General features: G+C 35.5%; 1 protein-coding gene across 7 annotated transcripts in view; it reads left to right on the forward strand.

Moving 5' to 3' along the window:
• The window catches only part of thrap3a (thyroid hormone receptor associated protein 3a), a 49,360-nt gene that overhangs the window by 18,546 nt on the left and 3,498 nt on the right, over nt 1-27,316 (forward strand). Inside the window, exons 2-10 of one of the 7 annotated variants that reach the window (XM_048154040.1) lie at nt 8,972-9,042; nt 16,246-16,395; nt 21,383-22,228; nt 23,478-23,531; nt 23,934-24,659; nt 24,786-24,931; nt 25,698-25,809; nt 25,955-26,039; nt 26,743-26,930. In XM_048154040.1, coding sequence (XP_048009997.1) covers nt 16,274-16,395; nt 21,383-22,228; nt 23,478-23,531; nt 23,934-24,659; nt 24,786-24,931; nt 25,698-25,809; nt 25,955-26,039; nt 26,743-26,930 — 2,279 coding nt within the window. In that variant the 5' untranslated portion in view covers nt 8,972-9,042; nt 16,246-16,273. Of the gene's footprint in view, nt 1-8,731; nt 9,043-16,245; nt 16,396-18,304; nt 18,773-21,382; nt 22,229-23,477; nt 23,532-23,933; nt 24,660-24,785; nt 24,932-25,697; nt 25,810-25,954; nt 26,040-26,742; nt 26,931-27,316 lie in introns of those variants that run through there. The other 6 variants (XM_048154042.1, XM_048154043.1, XM_048154039.1 and 3 more) reach the window with 6 other exon arrangements.

The following is a 27,316-nucleotide window of genomic DNA, read 5'->3' on the forward strand; positions in this document are numbered from 1 at the left end:
CAGTTTGACAAGTTTATACACTCATTAAATACAGACATTGTTTGATTTGTACTGGCGAGCAGCTTAAATATTTCAGTTTATGATAGTTACTTTAGTCCAATTTGGTCATTGTAATAATCATTTCACTATTTGAGCTTAGTTCTATAATGCTTTAAATAGTTTTTCCAAAACAAATGCTTCATAAAAAGAATGATAATTCTAAATGAGATGAGTACGGTTTCCCATGATGCTTTGCAGACCTTGATAATAATAAGGCCGTTCATATCAAATGCTTGTCCTTTTACGATCCCCTCGTGCTAATCCATATAGTCCATTTAAAATTCCAAAGCCAACACTTTGAAGTTGACCTCCTCGATCTTGGAGGTGTTGGAAGCTTGCATGCACAGGCCTGTAATCGAGTATCATTTCTTTTGCTCTGCAGGAAAAACAGGTGCTATAGAGGCTGAACACAATAGGCAGCAGTTACTGGGCAAGAGAGAAGACTTCATTGTCACAATGATTGTCATCTGTTTTGATATGTCACTGAGGACACACCTGTAAATTCAACAGAACCGATGGGAGAAGTACAACAAAACAAGTAGAAATTAAAGCTGCAAGCAGCGATAAAAGGGCCCTCACACCCGGGGCCACCGCCACCCGTTGGCCTTAGGAAAACAGTGAATAGTGTGTGACATGCATGTAAGCGAGTAAATACAGGAGAAATATGGCAAAGTCATTTTGATGTGCCACACTTTCTGCTGCCAACAGGTGGCTCTTTGACTATTATTAAATATTGCCATGTAGATGTCTTCAGGCCAGGACTATTATAAAAAATTAAGTTAGGAGCAGATCAGACACTGCCTGAGTTACAACAACTTCCTGTTTCATGGCGTTAATCGCATACATTAGCACTTAGCCAAGTGTTGCATGATTTAAGTGTTTCTAGCATGTTTGGTACTTCTTGGCATATTAAAATGTGTTTCTGTGAGTGAGTTAAAGTGTAAAGCATGCCATTTCCTGTTGCCAGCAGGTGGCGTTATGACTAACTGAATATTGGCATAGAGATGTCTTCAGGCCAGGACTCTTATCACTCATGTTGACACTGTATGCCTGACTTACTACAGCTCACTCTTTCATGGGGAAAAATCAGATTTTGTCAGGCCGCCACGGACGCGCCCTTCAGTGAAAACTCAAGATCTTTGTAATTTAACATCGCTAAGGCTTTAAGATTAGATTGACCAAATATGATGTTGATCTGGTTAAATCTCGACGAGAAGTTAAAAACATGCCATTTCCTGTTGTCCACAGGTGGCGCTATGACTGTAACTGAATATTGCCATGTAGATGTCTTCAGGCCAGGACTGTAATAAAACATGTGAAGTTTGGAGAAGATCAGACAATGTATGCCCGAGACAACAACTTCCTGTTTCACAGCGAAACAGAATTTTGTCAGGCCGCCACGGACACACCCTTCAGTGAAAATCAAGCTCTTCGCAATTTAACATCACAAAGGCCTTTAGATTAGACTGGCCAAATATGACCTTGATCTGATTAAAGCTCTAGGAGGAGTTTGTTAAAGTAAATAAACAAAAAGTAAATGGCAAAAACTGCTAAAATTTTGCAGAGAAAATTCAAAATATTTCACTTCCTGTTGGGTTTTCAGATTTTGCACCCAGGGACTTTTTTGTAGGTATTGGGCTGTTACATCTGTTTACCGAATATCATACTTGTACATGAAATGTAGCGTGAAGGGTGCTTAATTGAAATTTTGTAGGTGGCTCTATCGAGCCATTTTGCCACACCTAATTCTGATACCCATATCAGATGTAAAAATTTCACCACTTCTGACGTGTGTGCAAAGTTTCATGAGTTTTCGAGGATGTTTAGGCCCTCAAAAATGCGATTTATTTCAGAGACTGAGCAATTACACTTGACTGAGCAATTACAATAGGGTCCTCACACCATCAGTGCTCAGACCCTAAACTTCAGTGTTTGTTTATTATTAGTAGTATTGGTAGAACTTTATTTTACAGTCATGTTCCTGAAGTACATACTATGTACTATAGTAATTGCAAAAACTGAACTAACCATGAACCTACCCCTAAACTTAAAGGTGCCCTAGAATTAAATATTGAATTTATATTGGCACAGTTGAATAACAAGAGTTCAGTACATGGAAAAGACATACACTGAGTTTCAAACTCTATTGTTTCCTCCTTCTTATATAAATCTCATTTGTTTAAAAGACCTCTGAAGAACAGGCGAATCTCAACATAATACTGACTGTTACGTAACAGTCAGGGTGTACGCCCCCAATATTTGCATATGCCAGCCCATGATCAAGCAATTAGACAAGGGCAGAACGTCTGGATGTGCACAGCTGAATCATCAGACTAGGTAAGCAAGAACAATAGCGAAAAATGGCAGATGGAGCAATAATAACTGACATGATCCATGATATCATGATATTTTTAGTGATAATTGTAAATTGTCTTTCTAAATGTTTTGTTAGCATGTTGCTAATGTACTGTTAAATGTGGTTAAAGTTACCATTGTTTCTTACTGTATTCACGGAGACAAGAGCTGTCGCTATTTTCATTTTTAAACACTTGCAGTCTGTATAATGCATAAACACAACTTCATTCTTTATAAATCTCTCAAACAGTGTGTAATGTTAGCTTTAGCCACGCAGCATAGCCTCAAACTCATTCAGAATCAAATGTAATACATCCAAATAAATACTATACTTACATGATCCGATGTATGCAAGCAGCATGCATGACGAACATTTTGTAAAGATCCATTTTGAGGGTTATATTAGCTGTGTGAACTGTGTTTATGCTGTTCAAGGCAAGCGCGAGCTCCGGGGAAGGGGGAGCACGAGAATTAAAGGGGCCGCAACCTATATATCGGTGCATAGTTAATGATGCCCCAAAATAGGCACTTAAAAAAATGAATTAAAAAAAATCTATGGGGTATTTTGAGCTGAAACTTCACAGACACATTCAGGGGACACCTTAGACTTATATTACATCTTTTAAAAAGAACTTCTAGGGCACCTTTAACTTTAACCCATGTAGTTACCTTATATTACCCAGTACTTAAGTACACTGTAAGTACAAGTAAGTGCATGTACTGTAAAATAAAGTGTGCAACCTATAGTATTACTATATGTTTTCCTTATGGTCTCCTTTAACATTAACCATAAATGCCTCCAAATTGTTCATGGTTTCATAGCACATGGTTTATATAGAACATATATTCATGTGGACCATTACTAGATACTGATGCTTTTGCTTCTTTTTTAAGCTTGACAGTTTCAGTCCCTGATCATTATAGCTGCATGGAAAACAGCATGCAAAATAGCTGGAGGTTGCAGTTTAGCTGAACTACCAAACAGTGAACTATACAAAACAGTGTTCAAATGATATGATTTTCATTAAGCAAGCCATGAAAGCCCATATTTTCCATGGGTAAAGCAAAATGCGGCTCCAAGAAATCTCTCTTCACAGTTTCATCTGGTTGGACTTAAACCAGAAGAACAGAAGAAGCCTATAATCCCGTTCCAGAACTCCTTGTTGGCATTATATCGATTGCCATAATATTCTGTGTTACATAACTGCTTGACATCCACCATTTTATTGTGGTACTATTTTTCTCTACATCTCTACACTGTGTGAAATGCCTTTCCCCCCATACGTTAAACCCAGTTCACTTCTTGTGGTGTTGCATAATCATAGCTGTATCTTAAGTGACCATTTTGAATCATACCAATGTCCTCTTTCCAAAAATCTCTTTAAAGAAGTCTGACAAAAGACGCCTCTGAGACAGAGAATAACAGTAAATCTTGTCAGATGCATGACAAGATTTACTGTTTGTCCCTAACATGCATCTTTATTATTATGCATTGATATCATTATTGATATCATACTGTTTCTCTCAAGCAATTTCTCGAAGTAAATGTAGACAAGCAAACATTTAATTATTCACTAAAACCACAAGCCAATCAACAGTTCATGTGCTCTGAAACTAATACTGTCACAGATACAGATCCATTTTGTGCATTTGTGAGTGAAGACGCATAACAAAAAACAATGGGACCTTGTGTATTTCTGTGTTGGCTATCACACCAACCTGATGTAACAGTTAACAGATGGTCAGAAATGCTATAAAAGCCACAATCATGAAAACACTGGCGAAGGAAGACTGTAGCAAATCAAAATGAGCTGGGAAAACAAAGCTGGCAAAAAAAGCTCTCTTCCTCCCAAAATGCTTTGTCCATTGAGGTGTTGTAAAATATCTCTGCTGCATTGTTAAGGACAGTATTGAATCGCACGTTTAATAGATATCATATGTGTCAGACAGCTGAACTAGATTCTGAGTGGTAAAGAGGAAGTGAAATCAATTGGTTTTGACCTCTGCTGAGTCACAGGCTGTGTAAGTAACCCATTCAGGTTTTATAATATAGGGTATTAGTTAAACCAATACAGAGTCCTTTGGCTCAAAGTCTCAGCAAAAGCTGTGAAATTGGCAGCTCAGAGTAAGTCTCCATTTGTAAATTTCAGTTATCAATTATCAGACTCAATATATTTTTTGGCTGTCACCACAAGTGTCAAAACCACATGGACATCTATGAACTTAAAGGATTAGTCCACTTTTAAATAAACTTTTCCTGATAATTTACTCACCCCCATGTCATCCAAGATGTCCATGTCTTTCTTTCTTCAGTCAAAAATAAATTAAAGTTTTTGATGAAAACATTCCAGGATTTTTTTCCATATAGTAGACTTCAATGGGCACCAAACAGTTGAAGGTCAAAATTAGTTTCACTGCGGCTTCAAATTGTTCTACACTATCCCAGATGAGAAATAAGGGTCTTATCTAGTGAAACCATCGCTCATTTTATGACAAAAATTGAAAATGATATAAGTCTTAACCATAAATGCTCATCTTGAACTAGCTCTCTTCTTCTTCTTCTCTATTAGAATTCCGGCAGTGTAGACACTGCTAAGTGTAATACTGCCCTCCACAGGTCAAAGTTTTGAACTAATTTTTATATGCAATATGCTAGTATATAACAATTAGTTCAAACTTTGACCTGTGGAGGGCAGTATTACACTTAGCAGTGTCTACACTGCCGGAATTCTAATAAAGAAGAAGAAGAAGAGAGCTAGTTCAAGATGAGCATTTATGGTTAAAGGTGCCCTAGATTGTTTTTTTTACAAGATGTAATATAAGTCCTAGGTGTCCCCTGAATGTGTCTGTGAAGTTTCAGCTCAAAATACCCCATAGATTTTTTTTTTATTAATTTTTTTAGCTGCCTATTTTGGGGCATCATTAACTATGCACTGATGTTTTCAGCACGGCCCCTTTAAGAGATGCGCTCTATCTGCCACACGAGCTCTCGACTATATTACAGTGCATTTACAAAGTTCACACAGCTAATATAACCCTCAAATGGATCTTTACAAGATGTTTGTCATGCATGCTGTATGCATGCTTCGAATTATGTGAGTAAAATATTTATTTAGATGGTTACGTTTGATTATGTGTGAGTTTGAGGCTGTGCTCTGTGGCTAAAGCTAACATTACACACTGTTGGAGAGATTTATAAAGAATGAAGTTGTGTTTATGCATTATACAGACTGCACGTGTTTAAAAATGAAAATAGCAACGACTCTTGTCTCCGTGAATACAGTAATAAACGATGGTAACTTTAACCACATTTAACAGTACATTAGCAACATGCTAATGAAACATTTAGAAAGACAATTTACAAATATCACTAAAAATATCATGATATCATGGATCATGTCAGTTATTATTGCTCCATCTGCCATTTTTCGCTGTTGTTCTTGCTTGCTTACCTTGTCTGTGCACAGATCCAGCCGTTAATTCTGCCTTTCCTTGTCTAATGCGTCGAATGGGCTGGCATTATGCAAATATTGGGGTCATACATATTAATGATCCCGATACAGTAACAGTCGGTGTTATGTTGAGATCCGAGTGTTTTCTGGAAGTCTTTTAAACAAATGAGATTTACATAAGAAGGAGGAAACAATGGGGTTTGAAACTCAGTGTATGTCTTTTCCATGTACTGAACTCTTGTTATTCAACTATGCCGAGGTAAATTCAAATTCTGATTCTAGGGCACCTTTAAAACTTCAGAAATGAGCAATGGTTTCACTAGCTAAGACCCTTATTTCTCATCTGGGATCATGTAGAACAATTTGAAGCTGCAGTGAAACTAATTTTGACCTTCAACTGTTTGGTGCCCATTGAAGTCTACTATATGGAAAAAATCCTGGAATGTTTTCATCAAAAACTTGAATTTCTTTTCGACTGAAGAAAGAAAGACATCTTGGATGACATGGGGGTGGGTAAATTATTAGGAAAAGATTATTTAAAAGTGGACTAATCCTTTAATCAAACACTATCTGTTTGTATAGTAAGAAGCATTTGCCTAATGTGATAATGTATGATCATCTGTTTATATATACAAAGTAGGTGTCAGTGAGAGAGTATTCTCTATCCCATCTTAAATAAAGAGAGCTGATGCGCTTCATATGTCTAGTTCACACCCAGCACACTCCCTTAAATGTGGGAGGCTAAAGAGGTTGAAAATGAGGAGAAAACTGGGCTAAACTTAATTTCATTTAAGTCAAATAATATTAAGATTTAAAAGACATTGTAAAATGATTTAACTTATAAACCAAAACACTCTAATGAGCTACAACTGGCAAATTCAGCCCGTTTAAAGAATTATGCATACATTTTTTTCACATCAAGACAAGCGTTTATTAATATACCGCAGTCTATTTGAAAGCTACTGTTTTAACTTTGGTCTGGCTGTTGATATATGTCAGCTGTATGGATGGGTTTGGCAGACTTTCCATTTGACAAAAGAGAATTTGCTGCTTTTGTTAAGCCTGAAAATATTTTTCAAGTTTAAGTCTTGAATCGATTCCTACTGCATATTTTTTCCACATGTTAAGGATAAGACAGGCACAATTGATCCTAATAATATTCATTTCATCAGCTGTTTCATTTTTGGGTTCATGGTGAAACATAAAAAGATTTGGCCATCTCTTCCATAACACAGAATAACCATTGCACACATTGTCATAATGCTGCTGTCAACAAGTATCTCACAATTTGTGCATCCATTCTTTTGCTTTGGGTATAGTCAGTTCAGTTTATAAGCTCATCAGTTGACTTTTTAATCATGAACAAACAAATAACACTTTTTTGGAGTTTTCACTTTTGATTGAATGTATCTGTTGAAAATGAAGGACCACACATCATGGTTTGATTTGATTTACTCCTCCAAACACACATGGCTAAATATTTCCTTTGCAAAAGTAAACACAGGAGTAGGAGGATTTGGCACAACTATTGAGCTTCACATAATTTTTATTTCCTTCTTCTTCTTTTTTATTTCCTGAATTTACTGGTCTATTGTAAAGATGAATGTCACAGAATTCTAATGAGAAGAGAAGTAAAGTTAATAAAAAGAATAAATAATGCATTTCAGGGCTGGCACTGTTTTTCATTGTTTTTTGAGCTGTTCAGTCATAACATCAATTCATCATGATTTCTCTCAGAATTTCCTGTGTAGATGGAAGGGAGTGTATTTACGATAAGTAATTGGATTAATATTATGTTATACTTTCAGGTCAAATGTTTAGAAATGGTAGGTCAACAGCTATTGCAGACCATGACATGATGCGAGATTATCTATATCTATAGTCAAATAATCGCTGCACCACTCTTTCATGAGACCAAAAGATTTTCATTTTATCTTGTTACAGATTTATTTTATTTTTTTTGCATTGCATTGCATTGGATTTCAAGCGTCCTGGTAGAAAGTGTGCAACAATATTTTACTGTAAATTGTGAAACATTTAATTTAGATATGTCAATTGAAACAAGCATTTTTTTTCTGTTCATTTTATATGAATTACACTGCATTTCCACATTGTCTAAATTTCTATATTAAAATTTCAATGATGACATATTTTTGGTCAAATATCTGTTTTTTTTACATCACACCATGCCTGTGGTTAGCCAGTGGTGTTCTGGAATGAGGCAAGTCCTGTCTTGTTTTCTTAAATCAAATGTAAATTCATGTCCCAGTTACACTTAATGTTGTCCTGGTTAAGTCAAGTAAACATTACATCAAAAAAGCGAAACCAAATACAGTTCTTTTTTGGTATTCATTAACTATACTATGTAATTAATGTTTTTTGTTTTGTTTTGTTTTTTTATTGAAACCAAGTATAAATCTCATCAAGTTAGTGTTTTAAGCATTTATACATTTAATCCAAAATAATAACTAAAGGCAGTAACAGTTTAAACAATATATTTTATTTGTGAACCGACGTTTCAGCTGCTCTTTTGATAGTTAACATATTTTTTAACAGTCATCAAGCTTGGTAAACACTGATAACAGAGATGAAAATGTAGATACCTTTAATTTCACCAAGCTGATTGCTTATTAAAAAACCCACAGTCATCATGTTTTCAGGCTTTTTAAAGTTTGATTTAGTCTTCCGAATCTAATGTTTGTGTTGTTTTATTTTTGCAATATGGAAAAAAGAAAAAGAAAGAAAAAAAGCACGCCTGTTCCTTTAACTTAGGGGCGTGGCTAGCTGTCAGTGTTAATTTTGATTGACAGGAGAATGCAGGAGAGAAATTTGACTCGCGCAGCCTGTAGTATCCACGCTGCATCGCACACTCTGGTGTCACACCCCCAGACTGTGTCTGAGCACATAAAGCTGCTTTACATCATTTGACTTGAATAGTTCACCGTATTCACGTGTGGTTACGACTTAAAATGACACGTTTGTCATTTGGAATGAAAATATAGTCACAACGTTTGTTTGTAACATACGAGTAACGACGTTTTGAATGCAGATAAGTTACTTCAGATGACGCGAACTGGATATTGCCGTCTTTGATGTTTGATTTTTCTTTCTTCCCAAAACGAAAGGAAAACATTTCACTGACCTGCAACATTTGACAGTAGCTGAATCTTCTCATCCTGGATTAATCGAATTACAGGTAAGTGATTTTTAAAGAAACTAGAATAGAATAGAATAGAATAGAATAGAATAGAATAGAATAGAATAGAATAGAATAGAATAGAACAGAATAGAATAGAATAGAAACTTGGGCAACAACATTTACCCTGGTTATTAGTTACTTCGGCATGTAAGCACCTTTCAGGCACATCATTGTTGTAAAAATCACTTGTAAAGTTTATCATGGGATCATAGTATTTTTGCATCACAGTTAGATTATTTATTATAAAATACTATTCAAAGATATAAAGCTTTTATTGTTAAATAATAAACAGACAAACTATGTAAGTATAAGAATTTCAGGAGATACTTATAATAAAAACAGTAGGTCCACGTGTTCTAAATTACAAAATACAAGTTGAAACCATCAGTTTACAATCAGCTGCATTACTTTGTCAGTATTTCATCGCTGCTGTTAATGTTTGTGATCCATTTGCCTTCTTTTTGTATGACACATGCTAATTGTTTTGAGTGTGTGTTATTATATTGCTTAGACAGTTTATGTGCATTATCCATTATTTGGGGAAGTTTTCAAGGGGAAATGGGTTTGTTTTAAATGAATGAGTGATTGATGTGTGACTGTTCATTTTGCCAGTCAGATCTAACATTTAGTGCCATACCATGTGTTACACATTTCTTTGACTAATCTAAAATCTTTTCAAGCACAACTTGTGTTTGGGTACATTGTACATTGTGTAAGACTATCCAGTTACATTTGGCTGCGTGAAGCATGCTCTTGGAACAATAACAGTTCAACCTTTTGCCTTTTCAGTAGTTCACTATATTTCATTTGGAAAGCTTGGTCAGCCCATTAATTTATTAAACATACTACAGGAAGATCTGTGGTATCATTAGACCTAGTTCTACATAAGATATATTTCACTTCATTCTCAAAAGACTAAAATAGAGAAGACCTTCAACTGATGAGTTCCCTTGTGAAATCAACAGATGCAGTGATGACAGCAAGATGATACACAAGTCATCACAAAAAAGAGAGAGGTCCAGCATTGATCTTTGGTCTAGCATCTATTCAGCATTAATGAAAAACAAAAAAAAGTTTCTTATAGCCTATATATCGAATATTCTTATATATATCGAAAGTGTTTCTTACAGCTTGTCAAATAAACCTAATCCATGGATATTGACATGCAGCCTGGAGTCGTGTTTCCTGACATTTATATGTGCCTGATTTGACGCCGAATTTTAAATCCGAGTAATAACTTATATCAATGTTATATATATCGTCATATCGTCCAGCCCTAAAATATAGTTTTATAGTGTAGTTTTTGTCAGTGTTTATTTTAAAACACACAATTATGCAGAATATAAGATGGAAAATATTTAATTGATGATTTGTCAACATAATATATAACAATACAATATACGGTATGATTTTAACTCAAAATCCAACAATTTGACACAAAATGAAAACAAACTGCAAATCCATGTTTTTCTGCTGGAGTCGAGTTGTTTCTGTGAACTGCAGCGATACATTTGCTTCTTTTTTGGCAGTTTTTAAACATATACCTCAGGTTTTGTGTCAAAGCTATTTGTACAGTCAATCACAAAGCTCTTTTCCGTTTTGGATGTGTTTTGTGTGCTTTTCACGGCATTCACGCTGAAAACCAATGCTGCCACTCAGTCTTTGTGCCACTTAGCGGGCGTGACCGCAGTTGTAACGGTCGACGGTGACGCCACGTGCATACCCTCTATTGGTTTGTAGCATTGATCAGCGGTTTGCAGAAGCAGCAATGGCATCGAGCGATTTTTGCAGGTTGTGCAAAAAAAAAAAACATGAAAGTGAGTGGTATTTACACCCACTCGAGTGATTTGTTTGCTAAACTAAAGAAGTCATTCAGCATCGTCGAGAGGTTAAAAGGAATTGGATTGACGGTCGTGCTTGCAGTCGCTTCTCTATCGTCATGGTGTTATACCCGCCAATAGCGAGCAAGGTGGATAAGCCAGTCTGTGATTGGTTCCCGCAAAAGTGTAACAGAAGCAGTAGAAATGAATGTACGGGTTTCCAGACTGAGTTGCCTGGTGAAATCAAATCGCCAGCAGATCAGGCTGGGTTTACCCAGTCTAGGAATCTATAGTTCATTTATGTAAGTGAGGATAGCAGTAATAAAGTAATAAAGTAAACTGTGACATATTATACCCAAAAATTCTTCATACAGTGGACTACCAGTAAAATTGATAAAAATTTGAAACCAAAAATTATTCAGACACTTTGATCTGACAATGTTTTGCTTAAGTGTTATCTGACATAATTAAGATATTTTTTTTTTTCTGATACAGTTTAACACTGAGATCCTGTCATATTTTATTACCATTTTTTAAACTATAGTGAATAAACTGTATTAATGAATGAAATGTTCAAGGTGTCTAAATAAATTTTGTTTTGACAAAATTATATATATAATATGGGTGGGACGGTTCAGATAATCAAATATAAAAAAACTGCATACAAATTTCATTGACTAATTAAATAAAGATGAAACATTATTGGAGTTATAAAAGCTATTCAGTCAAGAGTGATTTCTTCGTACTTTGTCATTTGAGAGAACAGAGAGCAGGAATATTAGACTGCTGTCCCTGTAAGACAATTCAAAGATCCTATATATATATATATATATATATATATATATATATATATATATATATATATATATATATATATATATATATATATATATATATATAGGGCCTAAAACTAATTTTTTGCCATACCTGCCAAATGGCTTGTTGTTTGGTTAACATTAAAGCAGAACTAAATAACTTTTTTACCTTCATAAATAGTTTTCTAAGTCCCCAATGGTTAATTGCTTTTTAAAAACACAGACAGTGTCTTTAAAAACACAGACAGTAGCAAGGATTATTAGGATGCTGTCACTTTAAGACCGAATGCACACACAGAGCATGCGTTTTGTGTTTGCATTCACTTAAGACATAACCGACTATGTTTACTAGGATACTCGCCGAGACAGGCGGTTTTTTTTTTACATAATTTTGAGTGAATTTGTCCATTGAAGTGCAGACATTTTTGGAGCTTGGCAGCGTTAGGTTGCTTTCTTTGTATGAAAACATTGTGAACATTTTGTGACCTACAGAAGAAAGAAAACCATGCAGACAAGTAAATGATGCATGGCAAGTAAATGATGACAGGATTTTCATTTTTGGAGCAAGTGAGCAACTATCCGTTTGAGCTTTGAGAAGCCACAACTCATTGCAAGCAAAAAGTATAGAGCCTTTCAAGTTCAAATGATGTCATGCAACAGACCTGTATTTCATTTATTAATAGAGTTGCTGAAGAGATTGATTCGAAACCCCACAATCAATCAAATGTTTACCCCAAAAGCTGTAGGCTCCAAAAGTCATGCATCTGTAAACTTCAAAGTGTTTTTTCCCACATATGTGGAGTCTCTGGAAGAATGTGGCAGTTGCTTTGGCTGTTGATAAGTAGCTCTTTTGCTTCATTGGCTAATGCAGATAACAAATGGGATTTTGGTGCTGCTGGTGTCGCATCTGTGGTCTCACTGATAGAGCGGCTGATTGAGTGTTGGGGGAAAATTGCGGTCGCGTCGGGTTGCACCATTGTTTAAATCAACTTTTCCCCCTTAATCGAACAGGTGATAAGGACCAAGTGCAGCTGTCACTGTTGGGAGGCATCTAGATGTGTGTGCATATATGTGGTTATAATGACAGCACAAGGGTATGACCACCAGGGATGTTTGACACAAACATTTTTAGCTGTCAAATCCTTTTGATTAGGCTGGACCACGCTCCACTCCCAGATAGACAAAGAGACACGTAGATACTTTATTGATCTTCTCAGGAAAATTGAGGATAAGCTAAATGAGGATTATGAAACAGCTGCTCTATGATACTATGCTTTGAAATGAATCCCACAGACTTTCTTAACCCCTGCGAAGATGCCTTCATTATCATAAATGTGTCATGATCAGACTCCTTCACCCTTATGAGTCAATTAGATAGACCCCATTTGCAGAAGGGAAGCATAATGTTTACAGATAAAAGTGTCAGGTGACATGTTATTTCCTTGTGATCTCTATTTTAAGCATCTGAAACTAACTTTACTAATCTCTAAAGACAGGTGCTGGGAATGAGAAACTGTTGCTGTTGGGTTCTTGAACACCAAATGTGTTTGTTGACATTACAGTACACTACTGGTCAAAAGTTTTTTATGTTTTTAAAAGAAGTCTCTTATGCTCACCAAAGTGGCATTTATTTGATCAGTAAACGGTAATATATTTTGAAATATTATTACAATTTAAAAGAACTGTTTTCTATTTGGAAATATTTTAATAAAAGCATATTTTAATGATTTCTGAAGGATCATGTGACACTGAAGACTGGAGTAATGATGCTGAAAATTCAGCTTTTTCATCACAGGAATAAATTATTAGACTTTAAAATGTATTGAAATAGAAAGTAGTTATTTCAAACTGTAATAATATCTCACAACATTACTGTTTTTACTGTGTTTTTGATCAAATAAATGCAGCCTTGTTGAGCATAAGAGACATCTTTCAAAAACATTAATTGTTCCAAAGTTTTGACCAGTAGTGTAGCTATATGAACACTTGTGTCATTCATTTAATGGTTAAACTTTGGAGTATGTTCCCATAGTTCTTCAATATACAGTAGAAGTAAAAGAGTTTAGAAACTTTGCACAGTAAGCCAAATGTCTGGATGTCTGGAAGCTGCAGGAAATTATGGACTGTTTGCCAAAACCAACAAGCAGTCAAAGGAATAAAAAAAAGAGGCTTTAGGTTAATTTTGGTCTGTGTTTACTAAAACAACAGCACAGATCTACTCAGACTAGCTTGCTATACACAAAGATACCACAATGAATTGTAGCTTAAGCATTCAGTCTGCAATTTCCTGTGTGCAAAGCTTCTGATGAGCCTCAAAAAAGAAAAGCTCACAGATAACTTTTGGGAGTGCCGGGCTGAATTTCTTGTCATACATAGGATTACTGTAAAAAACCCCCCAAAAAAAAACAGTAAATCTTGAGGCTTGTTTATTTGCTAGCAGAGCCAAGGGAAAGTCTAAGATGTCATGCAAAGCAAAAAGGGCCATTCACACCAAGAACGAATACTACAATAACTATAACCATAAAGATTTAAAAATCACTCCAACTCGAAGAGAATTGTGCAATCCACACCACAACTTTAATAGTAACAACACAAAGAAAACAATGTTGTTAGAATCACTTTCATAGTTAATTTTTTCCAGCTGATTAACAATAAAAACTTTGACAGCCAATCAAAGTCCAGCTGGCTTTAAAGAGGCAGATGATGTAAGCTCATTAGAGAATGTTATCGTCCATTGCTGTGGATGCTAATATAGTAGTTATTATCATTATAGTTATCCTCCTTGATGTGAACTGACCTTTTTTATTCATCTGTTTGAAATCCTTATGTCAGCAGTCCTAATGGATCAGTTAACTGACAACTATTTGTTTGCAATGAGTCACTGGCCGCTTTCTGTGCCACATGACAGAGTAAACGAATAGTTTATAGTGTCATACTTAGTTATGAGTGCAAAGTTGGCAAATAAATTTAGACCTGGATTTGAATCTATGTTTAGTAGCTTTAATTAATAGTGCTACCTTTTAACATTCATACAGTTCCTTCTTTTATTGTTGTTGTTCCAACACAGATCTGTCATAATGTGCATTTGTGCGTCCATGATTAAGGACATAACAGGTATGATGACATGGAGTCAAGGTCCAGCTTATAATATGGATATTTGTAGCCATCTCAGTATACTCAAAAGCTCTCTCTTTATCTCTGGTGCAAGTCTATTTTGAGCCACAGTGTTGTCTCTCTTTGATCACCAGTGTTCCCTATGGTAAAAACCAAAGTGTGTGTCCAGCTAACCAGTTGAGGGCATTTGTGGAGGGTAAAGATGACAGACAATAGACAGAATCACCTTTCAACACCTCTTTAAATACATTGGGGATAACATTAAAGAGCCAGTAAATCACTCTCGCCTTCATGCTAATGTGGCGTCACTTTACATCTGTTCTGGCAAACCTGTAGCGTTTCCTCACACTTGTCCACATCAGTAGCATATGGTGTGTATTTAAATCTCTTTGACTTGAAGAATGTCAAGTTAATTAAAGTTGAAGTGTGTATATTTTTTCAGTGTTCATAATTGAAATACTTTCTCCTATCCCATAAGTAAGCTTTATGTTAGTCGATTGCCCCAGTCATTGTTTTCATGATTCCCTTTGGTACAGAAATGACATAAACTGTTTTAGCACTCTAAAATACTTAATACTTATTGGTCAATTGCGACATTCAGCACTCTGTGAAACAGTTCCCGACCATCCACTCTTTCAGAGGCCTTGGTTTCAGAATTGTTTTTCCTATTTCCATTTTTCCCATAGGGATTTTTAAAAAGTCTTTGTTTAAGAGTTATAAGCCATGATTCCAACCAACCTTTATTTGAAAACCAGAAAAAAGACAAAGGTACAAGAGTGTGTACTTAAAGTCGACTTGAAAGGGAAGTTGCGATATATTATATTCAGATATAGTTGTTGTTCATCTTTTTTCTAGACTGATTGTTTTGCATGTTGTAATGACTATTTTTTTCTGGGCGGATAATTTAAGATAATATATAGGTAAGATGATTGATTCAAATTAGTAATGTCCAAGTATTTATTTATTTGATGAGTAGCTGTGCAACAAGCAGGATAGTTAGCCAGTATTATTGCAAAATAACCAAACTGACCGTAAATTATTGTTAACAATAATGACTTGAGGACTGATGATTGTCTTTCACACAAACTTTAAGACAGATGTTTGCTCCTTATTCCTCAATTAATTCCTGCTGTTCCTTTAAACAAACTTTTAGTGCTTTAGCCTGACAAACTGTGATTTAGAGATGGAAACTTTAATACTGCCCAGCCAAGCCTTCTTAATATCCCGGAGAGAAACCTCTCAGTGTAGATGGATGAGTGGTGATTTACATACAATTTTTAAAGTTCAGCCCTTGTAACACTATATAAACACTATTTTTCCTAGCTTTTTTGCTGAAAGAATAATTGATTTAAAAAATAAAAATGCCTTTTATGTAAGTAGTTTTTATTACTAATGATTATTAACTTCTTTTTAGTAATTTGCTGGTCTGAATGCTTTTCGTTTTGTTACAGGCACACATGAGAGAGACCACAAACGACAATGTCTAAGACACAGAAATCCGAGTCCAGGTCTCGTTCTCGATCGGCCTCCAGATCAAGATCCCATTCCTATTCCCGCTCCCGCTCCAGCTCCAGATCTAGGTCAAGAAAGCGCAGATATAAGTAAGTGTCCATTATGATAATTAAATAGCGTCTACTGGCTTTGTTCATCATTATGGCATGCAAAATATACTGAAAATTAAAAAATGATACTTTACTGCACATTACAAAGCTGGTGTGTGCAGATGTGGGATGAAGGGGAGTTAGTTTCGATTTTTAGTTTCAGTTTTGAGTCCGATTCTGTACTTTCCAGTTTCAGTCATCACTATCATTGACGTGTTGTGTATTTAAATACATGACAGAATGAATAAGAAAGAAGCGACATTTTGTCATTTAACTTAGGAAAACGAATGAAATGATCACTTAAAAACTAATCAGCTGTAATCATTTCCATTTTACTGGCTATTGAGTCATTCATGCCGATTCATTTAGGCTCTTTTTCAGTCTTACAATCAGGCCCAGATGGACAAGTCTACATAAATTAACCCAGAATATGTGGGGAAAAAAGTTCAGATTCCATCTGCTTCTGCTTTCAGTCTTGTGCCTGATGAACAATGATCTTTAACTACTCATTTTGACCATACTACAATGCACAAATCTGTGTCTTGACAGATGTGCTTAAGGACTGAGTTGGTTGGAAAACTGTTAACTTCTCACTTTGTACGTAAACACACAATGGAACTTCATTGTAAACACTCACCATGTGACTCATGCTCGGTTTCCCATCCATGACTCATTTTAAATTAAAATCAATATTTCAGTGCCAATGTCAGCCTTCTAGCCGCAGCTGCCAGGCCAAAGTTATGTAAGGTACACCTCTGTACATAAATAAAAGTACCCTGTATTGTATAACGCCTTTACTCTGGCTTCCTCTCTTGTTGAAAGCTGCTGCTCAGTCACTGTGATTTTACTCTCCATGCATTCGTCAGCATTGCATAAAGTCTGATATTTGGGAAGGGCTGTGGCTTTGGAAAGGCTCACCACACTTTCTTATTTCTCATGCTAAAATTGTACTTCCCTGCACATTCTGTTAGGACTGCTGGTTTTGTGCTTACAGCACAGTAGAGGCCCTTAGGTAGCCAAATGTAAAAGGTCCCTGCCAAAAAACTTCTGCACTGTTTTAGACAAAAACGGATACATACTTGTGGTACTCTGGTTTTTTTGTTTTAATATTTTTGAAGATACATAATGGATCCTTTTTCCTGTGTGGTTGACAGTGTACTTTGAACCGAGTCGGAGAGAAGTACAATGTTGATTTTTTTCATGCAAATGGAATCCATGAAGGGCAAAATCTGATGTCCCTTATTTGCAAGGGAAATCTTGTGAGCCTGGCCTCTCATTGCTGACCACAGTTTCAGAGCAGAGATGCCGCAACTGGAAAAAGTTTGACGCATGCATGTCATGCGAACGAAACATAGCTGCATGGTTCTGAATGAAGTCAAAGAATAAAACTCAAGGGCATCTGGTCATGAGAGTCAGGGTATGATATTCAATTAATAAAAAAAGAAAAGAAAAGAAAAGAAAGAAAATTGTCATCATTTACATTACATCATTTACATTTAAAAATCACAATAAAAGTAATCGATATGAATTTTGTACTATATTTTTTAAGTCATATAATAGCTTTGTGTGACAAACAGAGCAAAATTTCAGTGAGAATTTTATGAGATGTTGCCTGTTCTGACCGGATCATTGAGTCAGTGAGTTGACATGAGAACTGGATCAGTCTGATTCATAAATGAATCATTCAGACCAGTTTTGAGAACTGTTTCCACATACTCAATCAAAAGATCTGACTCAAAATTTTCAGACACTGTCACAAATAAGATATCTCTTCTAGTCTTACGAACATCAAGGAGAGCTATAGGATATCAAGATAATAATAATGGCTTAAATTTGGTTCATTTCTCACACAAAGCTATCGTATGACTTCAGAAGATTTGACGCTCAGTGCAAACGATTCATATGGACCACATTTATGCTGCTTTTGTTCCCTTTTTGAAGATTAAATGCCTCCATAATAACAGAGAAAAGTGCAAGTAGTACAATTCAAACGTCTGCTTTTGTGTTTCCCAGAAGAAAGAAAATAATATGGGCTTGAAACAGCACGAGAGTGACTAAATAATTACAGAATTTTCATTTAAACTTCAGTTAAACTAGTGGATAAATAGCTTTTCAAATGAGGGAGCTTTTGTAATTGATACCTTCAGTTAGAGTCTACTGTCTGTGCAGAGCTAATGTGTTGTAACTGGCAGGCTGAGAACCTCCTCTTTGCTTCGTAGAAACAGAGTAGAAATCTTTCCCATATGACCCATGTGACTGACTCTTTCCATCCGCGCTCACTTGAGGAGATGCAAAGTCCCTCTTGCTCACTGTGAGAGTATCATGTTGCTCTGTGCACTACCTTCTTACTCTGTATTCCAATGAAAAAACGCACCAGGTGAGTAGAAAACCAGCCGAAACTGTAGATAAAAGTAGATTGGTGTTACTGTCATAATGTTTGGAATTGTTTGTTGGATTGTAAATTGGCTGCGGGGTGCTTTAGTTGGATAATCATTTGCCAGGCTTTGTTTCACTTTTCAAATGATGAAAAATTCCACTGTACTAGAATGCCAGGTTTTAATGCTATGCTAGACATAATTGCATGATTTCTATGATTTTATTGTCTAATACAGTTGGCATGTGCATAAAATTCATCTTCAAAAAAATTCACATTATATTCAAAATTCCTTAGAACAGAGAGAAATGCACTGTATGAAGCGCTTGCATGTGCAAGTTGTTTAATTGATTATCAGTGTTAGTGATATGTTAAGACGTTAAAAGGGACTGGCTTACAAAGAAACTAGAACTACTTAGATGTGCTCATAAATAGAAAAACAGGGCCACCGTGTGGCTAAAGTTGACCTTGCACCAAGAGCTTTCTTCAGTATTCTTGGACATACCGTTACACAAATTATTGATCTTAAATAGTTGATACAGTTTTAATTTTATTGCTCTGTTGATTGTCATTTTAGCTTTGTCTTTTGTGTGAGGAAGAGACCCTTTGAAGTTATTATTTTGCGTTATCTGAATTATGACAGCTTGGACATTAATAACATCAAATTTTATTCATTATCATGTGTCTCATAACCAAATCTCTTGACATCATAACCAAATTACATTTGAATGACATTTGATTTGAGATCCGCAGCCGAGGTGAAGATTACTAGTGAATCATCTTTGGTCTGTTGTTCCTCACGCAGAGGTATAAGACTACAGAAGTTATTGTATGGACTATGTTTAGCTTTTATGTGCTTTTTGCCATCTTTGGAGTTTTAAAGCCCATGATCACCATGACCTCTACTTGTATGGAAAAAATCTACATTTTATAATATATATATATATATACAGTACAGTCCAAAAGTTTGGAACCACTAAGATTTTTAATGTTTTTAAAAGAAGTTTCGTCTGCTCACCAAGGCTACATTTATTTAATTAAAAATACAGTAAAAAACAGTAATATTGTGAAATATTATTACAATTTAAAATAACTGTTTTCTATTTGAATATATTTGACAAAGTAATTTATTCCTGTGATGGCAAAGCTGAATTTTCAGCATCATTACTCCAGTCTTCAGTGTCAAATGATCCTTCAGAAATCATTCTAATATGCTGATTTGCTGCTCAAGAAACATTTAATGTGTACAATTGTACAAAATATTTGTGTACAATATTTTTTTTCAGGATTATTTGATGAATAGAAAGTTCAAAAGAACAGTGTTTATCTGAAATCTATTCTTTTGTAACATTATAAATGTCTTTACTGCCACTTTTGATTGATTTAATGCATCCTTGCTGAATAAAAGTATTCATTTCTTTAATTTCTTTTCAAAAAAATAAAAATAAAAATTCTTACTGACCCCAAACTTTTGAACGGTAGTGTATAATGCTACAGAAGCTTTGTATTTCAGATAAATGCTGTTCTTTTCAACTTTCTATTCATCAAGGAATCCTGAAAAAAAAAAAGTACACAACTGTTTTCAACATTGAAAATAATCATAAATGTTTATTGAGCAGCAAATCAGCATATTAGAATGATTTCTGAAGGATCACGTGACACTGAAGACTGGAGTAACAATGCTGAAAATTCAGCTTTGCATCACAGGAATAAATTACTTTGTCAAATATATTTAAATAGTACACAGTTATTTTAAATTGTAATAATATTTCACAATATTACTGTTTTTTACTGTATTTTTAATTAAATAAATGTAGCCTTGGTGAGCAGACGAAACTACAGTCCTCTCTATATATATATATAATTATTATTATTATTTGACCACTGACATACATATACACAAAAATACATATAAAGGATAAAGGGAATAAAGAAAAAGAAAAACAGGGGAAAAACCAGCAAAACATATAGATGTATAGATATAGCAACGTGTACAGGTACGGTAATAAGTTTAAACAATTTTAAACAGGTTATTTCAGTGTGATATAATAGTGAACGTTATTATTGATTACATATTACTGGTTAAGGTGTTGAGAGAAAAAAGAAAAGGATATAGATATAAACTCACTAAGTGATAAATAGACAATTTGAAACAATCCTAGAAATAATAATAGTTGTAATAATTATAATAATAATAATAGTAATAATAATAGTGGCAATAGAAGCAGCAGCAGTAATAATAATAATAATAATAATAATAACAACAGTAATACTAATAATAATAATAATAATAATATCTTGATTTTATGGGACTTTAGACCAGCCATTAAAATGATTGCAGATCATTGTTCCTTGGATAATAGGCTAGGCAAGGCAAGTTTATTATATAGCACATTTCATACACAATGGTAATTCAAAGTGCTTTACATAGAAAAGGATTTAAAATAATCATAAAATAATCACAACATATGCATAAGAAATAAAAAAAATCACACCTGACTACCTGAATCACTAAAATCAGGGCTAATAATTGCATATGTGATGTCTCTTTGTGTCATTTTCTATATCCCAAGGAGTTTTGTTGGCTCAATCCTTCCTCTTGTTGTCTTCAAGCTCTAGGTCTCGCTCTCGGTCAAGATCCCATTCCCCGCCCCACAACCGTGAACGGAACCACACACGGGAGTACCAGAACCAACGGGAGTTTCGAGGCAACCACAGAGGCTTCCGGAGGCCATATTACTTCCGGGGCAGAGGTCAGGGCTTTTTCCGTGGACGCTTTCAGCGTGGTGGAAGGGGTGGATATAATAATAACTACCGTCACAAAAACTGGCAACATTTTCGGCAGTATCCTCAGCAGCAACAGAAGCAGTACCACTCCAACAGCCCCAAGAGGGGCCGTTCACGCTCTCCCAAGAAGCAGCTGAGCAGCCCGCAGTCCCGCAGCCATTCCCGCCGCTCTGACAGGTCATCCTCAGGGAGATCGCCACAGTCGCACCATTCTTCCTCCTCCACCTCTGGGTCTGCCAAACGCAGTTGCAAAGATGTAAGAGAGGACGTCTTAGTGCCTGAAGAAACTCAAGGAGGGGGAGATGGGGTTCTGGCAGAGCAGGTGGGAGGTTCTTCTTTGGCCGAAGGGAATGCTGATGGAGACAGGACTTTGGAGAACTCTCAGGTTTTGACGAACCATGACACTAGTCCTAAAAGGACAAGTCCGAAGGTTTGCTCCTCTGTCACTAATGATGAACTGATAGACTCTGCAACCAACGAGACAAGTCCTGCTCAAAAGAGTTCAAATGCTCCAAATAAAGGTGCCACCACCTGGCAGAATGTTACAACTGCACCTTCAAACAACAGCCCCATAAAGAAAGGCCTTAGCCCAGTTTTCAATGGTTTTGGGCTCTTTACAAATATTGACCAACAAACAGAGGATACAATTTCTATCTCCGCTGCATTTTTGAAGTAAGTCTTTTAATGAAAAAGAATTATGTTGTTCATTTATCCATTTTTACACTACTTGTCAAAAGTGCTGTCAAATCGATTAATCGCATCTAACATAAAAGCTTGTTGTGTGTATATTATTATATTTATATATATTATATATGTGTGTGTCTGTGTGTAAATAGATACATATAATATGTACACAGTGTATATATATATATATATATATATATATATATATATATATATATATATATATATATATATATATATATATATATATTATGTAAACACAAACTTTTATGTTAGATGCAATTAATCGATTTAACAGCACTTCAATGTTTTTGAAAGGAGTCTCTTATGCTCATCAAAGCTTCATTTATTTGATCAAAAATACAGTAAAACTGTAATATTGTGAAATATTATTACAATTTAAATGTTTTCTATTTGAATATACTTTAAAATGTAATTTATTCTTGTTATGGCAAAGTTGAAGTCTTCAGTGTCACATCAAAATCATAATAGTACGCTGATTTTGTGCTCAATAATATTTATTTAATTATCAATGGTGAAAACGTTGCTTTATGGAAACTGTGATACATACCATTCAAACATTTTGTGTAAGAAAGATTAAAAAAAAGAAAAAAGAAAAGAAATGAATACTTTTATTCAGCAAAACTGACAGTAAATACATTCATAATGTCTTATTATGAAAGATTTATATTTCAAATAAATGCTGTTCCTTTGAAATTTCAATTCATCAAAGAAAACATATATCACAGTTTCCACAAAAATATTAAGTAGCAAAAACAGTTTTTAACATTGATAATAATGAGAAACATTATTAATAATTGATAAAATTGAGCACCAAATCAGCATATTAAAATGATTTCTGAAGGATCATGTGACACTGAAGACTGAAATAATGGCTGTTGATAATTAAGCTTTGCCATCACAGGAATAAATTACATTTTAATATATATAATAAGAAAATAGTTCTTTTAAATTCTTCTTATATTTCACAGTATTACTTTTTTATTGTATTTTTGATCAAATAAATGCAGCCTTCTTTCAAAAACATTAATAATTCTTAATTATTCCAAACTTTTGACCAGTAGTGTATATTATTTCACTTGTTTGTCCTATAGTGCTGGGTATTGTTCTCAAGCCTTTCAAGCTATATTGATGACAGATGTTTATCATTTTGATGGACTATATGCATTTGAATATTGCTTTCTATTTTCTTTTTCTTTTTTTACCTTTATTTTAGTCAGTATAAGAGTGGAAGTAACACAATAACTCCTGTGTGCGTGCCAGACAAAAAGTAAGATTGCACATTTGGTTTGCAGTCTGCCCTTCAAATGCCTCAAAAGAGCTGTTGGAAGAAAGAGCCAACACATGAAGAGCTAGATATGCCTTGTTTACAATTGTCAGCTCACAGTCTGTAATTTAGATGTGCTAAAAATTTCTAAAAGGTTTATATTTGCACTTTGCAAATGGAAGAAGTGAAATATTCCCAGCTGCACACACAATTGTTTACCTGTTTCAGAGTGGAAGCCATTCATTGTGCACGGTAAAATGAACCAAATCCATTACAGTTTATGCATTACTCTGTCAGTTTGACATGAAGCAGCAGTCCTTGGTCACGTCAAAATGACAACAGATGCATCTGAGCGCATTATTGTAAATAATAATGAACTGCAAATCTCTTTCTCTCATTGATCAGATTCCTGGAGGAGCAAAACGTTAAAAAACAGGCCTCTGCATGGGAGAACAACACACACAAAAGGAAAAGTAACGGAGAATTAGTATGTGATAAAGAAAATGGAGGAGTCATTGAAAAGGGCATTGAGTTGTCTCACACTGTAGATCATGACAACGCAGGAGAGAAGGAGAAATGCAAATCTGCAAAGAGTGGTGATAGTAACAAGTTATCCATAAGCACCCCTAAAATGGGTCCACGAAACGGGCCAACATTTCAGTGCGAGGATGGTGAGGATGATGAAGAAGAAAGGGAGAGCTCTGATAGGGTGAGGGATATGGAAAACAATCCTTCCAAAAGCAAAAGCAAAGTCACGCTGTCCGCTCAAGAAATGTTCGAGAAGCGAATCAGGAGGATGCAGGACATGGCATGGGATGATGAGCTGGAAGCTCTCCTGCTCTGTCATAAACATGAAAGAGCAGCGAATATCCTAGCTGCTCTCTCTAAGAGAGATCAGCTGAGTGGCATGCTTAAGGATCCCTCCCCTGAAAAGCTCTCAAATGTGAAACGAAAGGAAAAAACCACACTAAGTTCCTTATCTAAACCCACACTGCTGCCCAGGAGAAGTTCTGAAAGCCGTGAGCAAGAGATGTTTGTGGTTATGAACGAGGAATCCCCACCAAGAGCTTCCATGAAAAGAGGAAGTGAATTCGGTGTAAGGATGGATTCCCTCAGTGATGACCTCGCAAGGTAAATGATTTTCATGAACTTGCATCTTCACAAAACATTGCATTGTTGTGCATATGACTGTTTCTGGCTATCACATATTAAATATATATTTCATTTTGTCTTTTGTCTCCATTTGACCAATGAAAGAAGGAATCTTCTGGATTTTGTGCATCTTGATAAAAAGGATTGGGAGTTTCAATCTGTCCTTCAGCATCTTCAGGCTCAGCAGTCACCCAGAAGCCCATCTGAGCTGTTTGCCCAACACATAGTTTCAATTGTCCATCACATTAAAGGTGACTGAAACCTCTCTGTCTTGTACAGCTAAGGTTGTGTGAGGGTCGTTACACCAGCCTTAATATTTGTATTGTTCCATCACCCCTCTTTAAAATTACAAAAATGATAGGACAATAATTTAATTTCTGCAGACTTTTTTTTTTTTTTGTCTAAAAATTATATCTTTGAATTTTATTCGTTAATATTTATTTATTTAATCTAGCCATTCATAAGGGGACAAATGTGTTAAAATAATTTATATATTAGTGTACGTTTACATGACAACGATGTGCTAAAAACAGAAATGTTTTTGCTTTGTGCTTTTGAAAAGTTTTGCGCACAGACAACAGCGTTGTCAAAAGGACCCCCTTTCACACAGATCCGCAAAAACAACTAAAAACGCTGTATTCTGCTGCCAGGACACTAGCTGGCGATGTCACTTTGTAAAAAACACTAAATCTACACTTTGCTAGAGAAACGTTAATAAACTCAGTATCTTGAGCAGCACAAACACAGTCCTGTTGTCCGCCATTGTTGTTATAGTTATCAAGTAATCGCGCATCCCTGTAGACTAAACGCGTATGCGCATGACGCCACCATTTTACAAATTCACATTTTTGTAGTTTACATGACGATGATAACAGTATCATTTTCAAAAACTTGCACATTAAAATGTGCAATATTTGTGTTGTATATTATCAAGATTTTATTACTTATTTCACTTGCTTAAATGCTTAATTATTTTATTTTTTAATAAAAAAATTACAAATAAAATTCTGCCCACAGCTCAATATTTTCCTTCATCTGGATTGACCCTAAATGACCGCTTTGCCATGTACCAGAGAAGAGCTGCTGAGAAAGAATTCATTAAGCAGAGAAAGAGTCCAGAGATACACAGGTATAAACATTTAGGGACAACTTCCCACGCTGGTTTCTCGTGCACATATGAGCAATTTATTTGTTTTGGCGATTTCTAAGACTCTAAGAAGGATCAACATATATTAAAATCTTCTTCTCTTTACCTCTTTTTTTTTTTTTACCAGGAGAATTGATGTTTCTCCCAGTGCTTTTAAGAGGCACTCTCTTCTGTTTGATGAGATGAAAAGCACCATGGAAAACAGCTTCAAGGTGACCAAAAATTTTGAAATATGACGTGTTTTGGAAAAGAATGCTGCGCGAGTGATGCGGCCAGAGCATTCTTAGGCTTCCTTCTCTCCCTAAACTCTTGTTTCTGATGAGAGAGGCATAAAGTCCAAAAAGTGAGATGCAAAAAGAGGTGCATTCAGGTTGTTGTGTTGTAAATGCCCCCTCAACGTTTGATGGTAACCTTTTACAAGCCTTCCTAAGGCAGTTGAGGCAAGAAATCTGAGGTCAGAAATGGAAGTGACCAGTTGTTCCCATGTCAAATCCATTCAAAGGACTCTAAACAAAAGTCATAGTAAGTATTTCTCTTCAAAGCCTGCAAAGAACAAGTGAGGTGTTTAGGCCAAGTAAAAACAACATACTTTCATGAGCACCAATGAAAGTATTTCTGCTGTGGTCCTATAATGTTTCCTTTTATACTATTTTGTTGTACTTTTTTGAGCAAGTGAGAGGAAACCAAAACGTTATTATGCAGCCTGTTGCCATTTCTGAGAAATACTGCTTAATAAGCCTGTTGAAAATGATATTAGAGAAGGCCTCCTCCTCTCATCCATTTGCATGATTGTTTCAAGTCAGCTGTTGCCGTGTTTTTCGTTTTGGTCCCGCCCCATACAATGCTGCATGAAGCTAATAGATCACGCCGCTAACCCTCATCTGGCCACAACATCTCTCTTTCTCCTCACGGCAGGTCGACGGTAAAAAATCCAAAGGTGATTCAATGGACCTTCGACTGGATATTGAGCGCAGAAAGAAATACTCGAGTGGAGAGAGAGAGCACAGAGAAGAAGAGTACGGAGGAAGAGTATCGGGGGAACCTCCCGAATCAAGAAAGGAAACATCCACAGAGAAAACCTCAAAGAACCACAAAAAAACGAAGTAAGCTGCATGGGAAGAGATGCTCCATAGACATGTCAGAGTGATCACGAATAGAGAGGTTCAGTTATGATTTTACATAACTAATAAGCTAACAATTATATTTTTGTTTGTACCCCTCAAGTGAAAAATGGCCTTGGTGATAAATTTTAAGTTTTGTCAATCATTAAACAATTTGCAAAATCAGATCAAATTTACTTGACTTGACATTCAAAGAATCTGGTTGAGTCATTTAAAGATTAAACAAAATGAAACCATCAAGAGGTCCAAAATCTTGAGCCTCTTAGTAGGCCTTCAAAATCATTTTTTAAAAAGGCCTGAAGATGCATTCACACTGTCAGCAGACTGCAGCAACAAGAACTCAATCATTTTCAATGAAGAGTTGGTAA

The sequence above is a fragment of the Megalobrama amblycephala genome, linkage group LG13, assembly GCF_018812025.1.
Source record: "Megalobrama amblycephala isolate DHTTF-2021 linkage group LG13, ASM1881202v1, whole genome shotgun sequence".
Lineage (NCBI taxonomy): Eukaryota > Metazoa > Chordata > Actinopteri > Cypriniformes > Xenocyprididae > Megalobrama > Megalobrama amblycephala.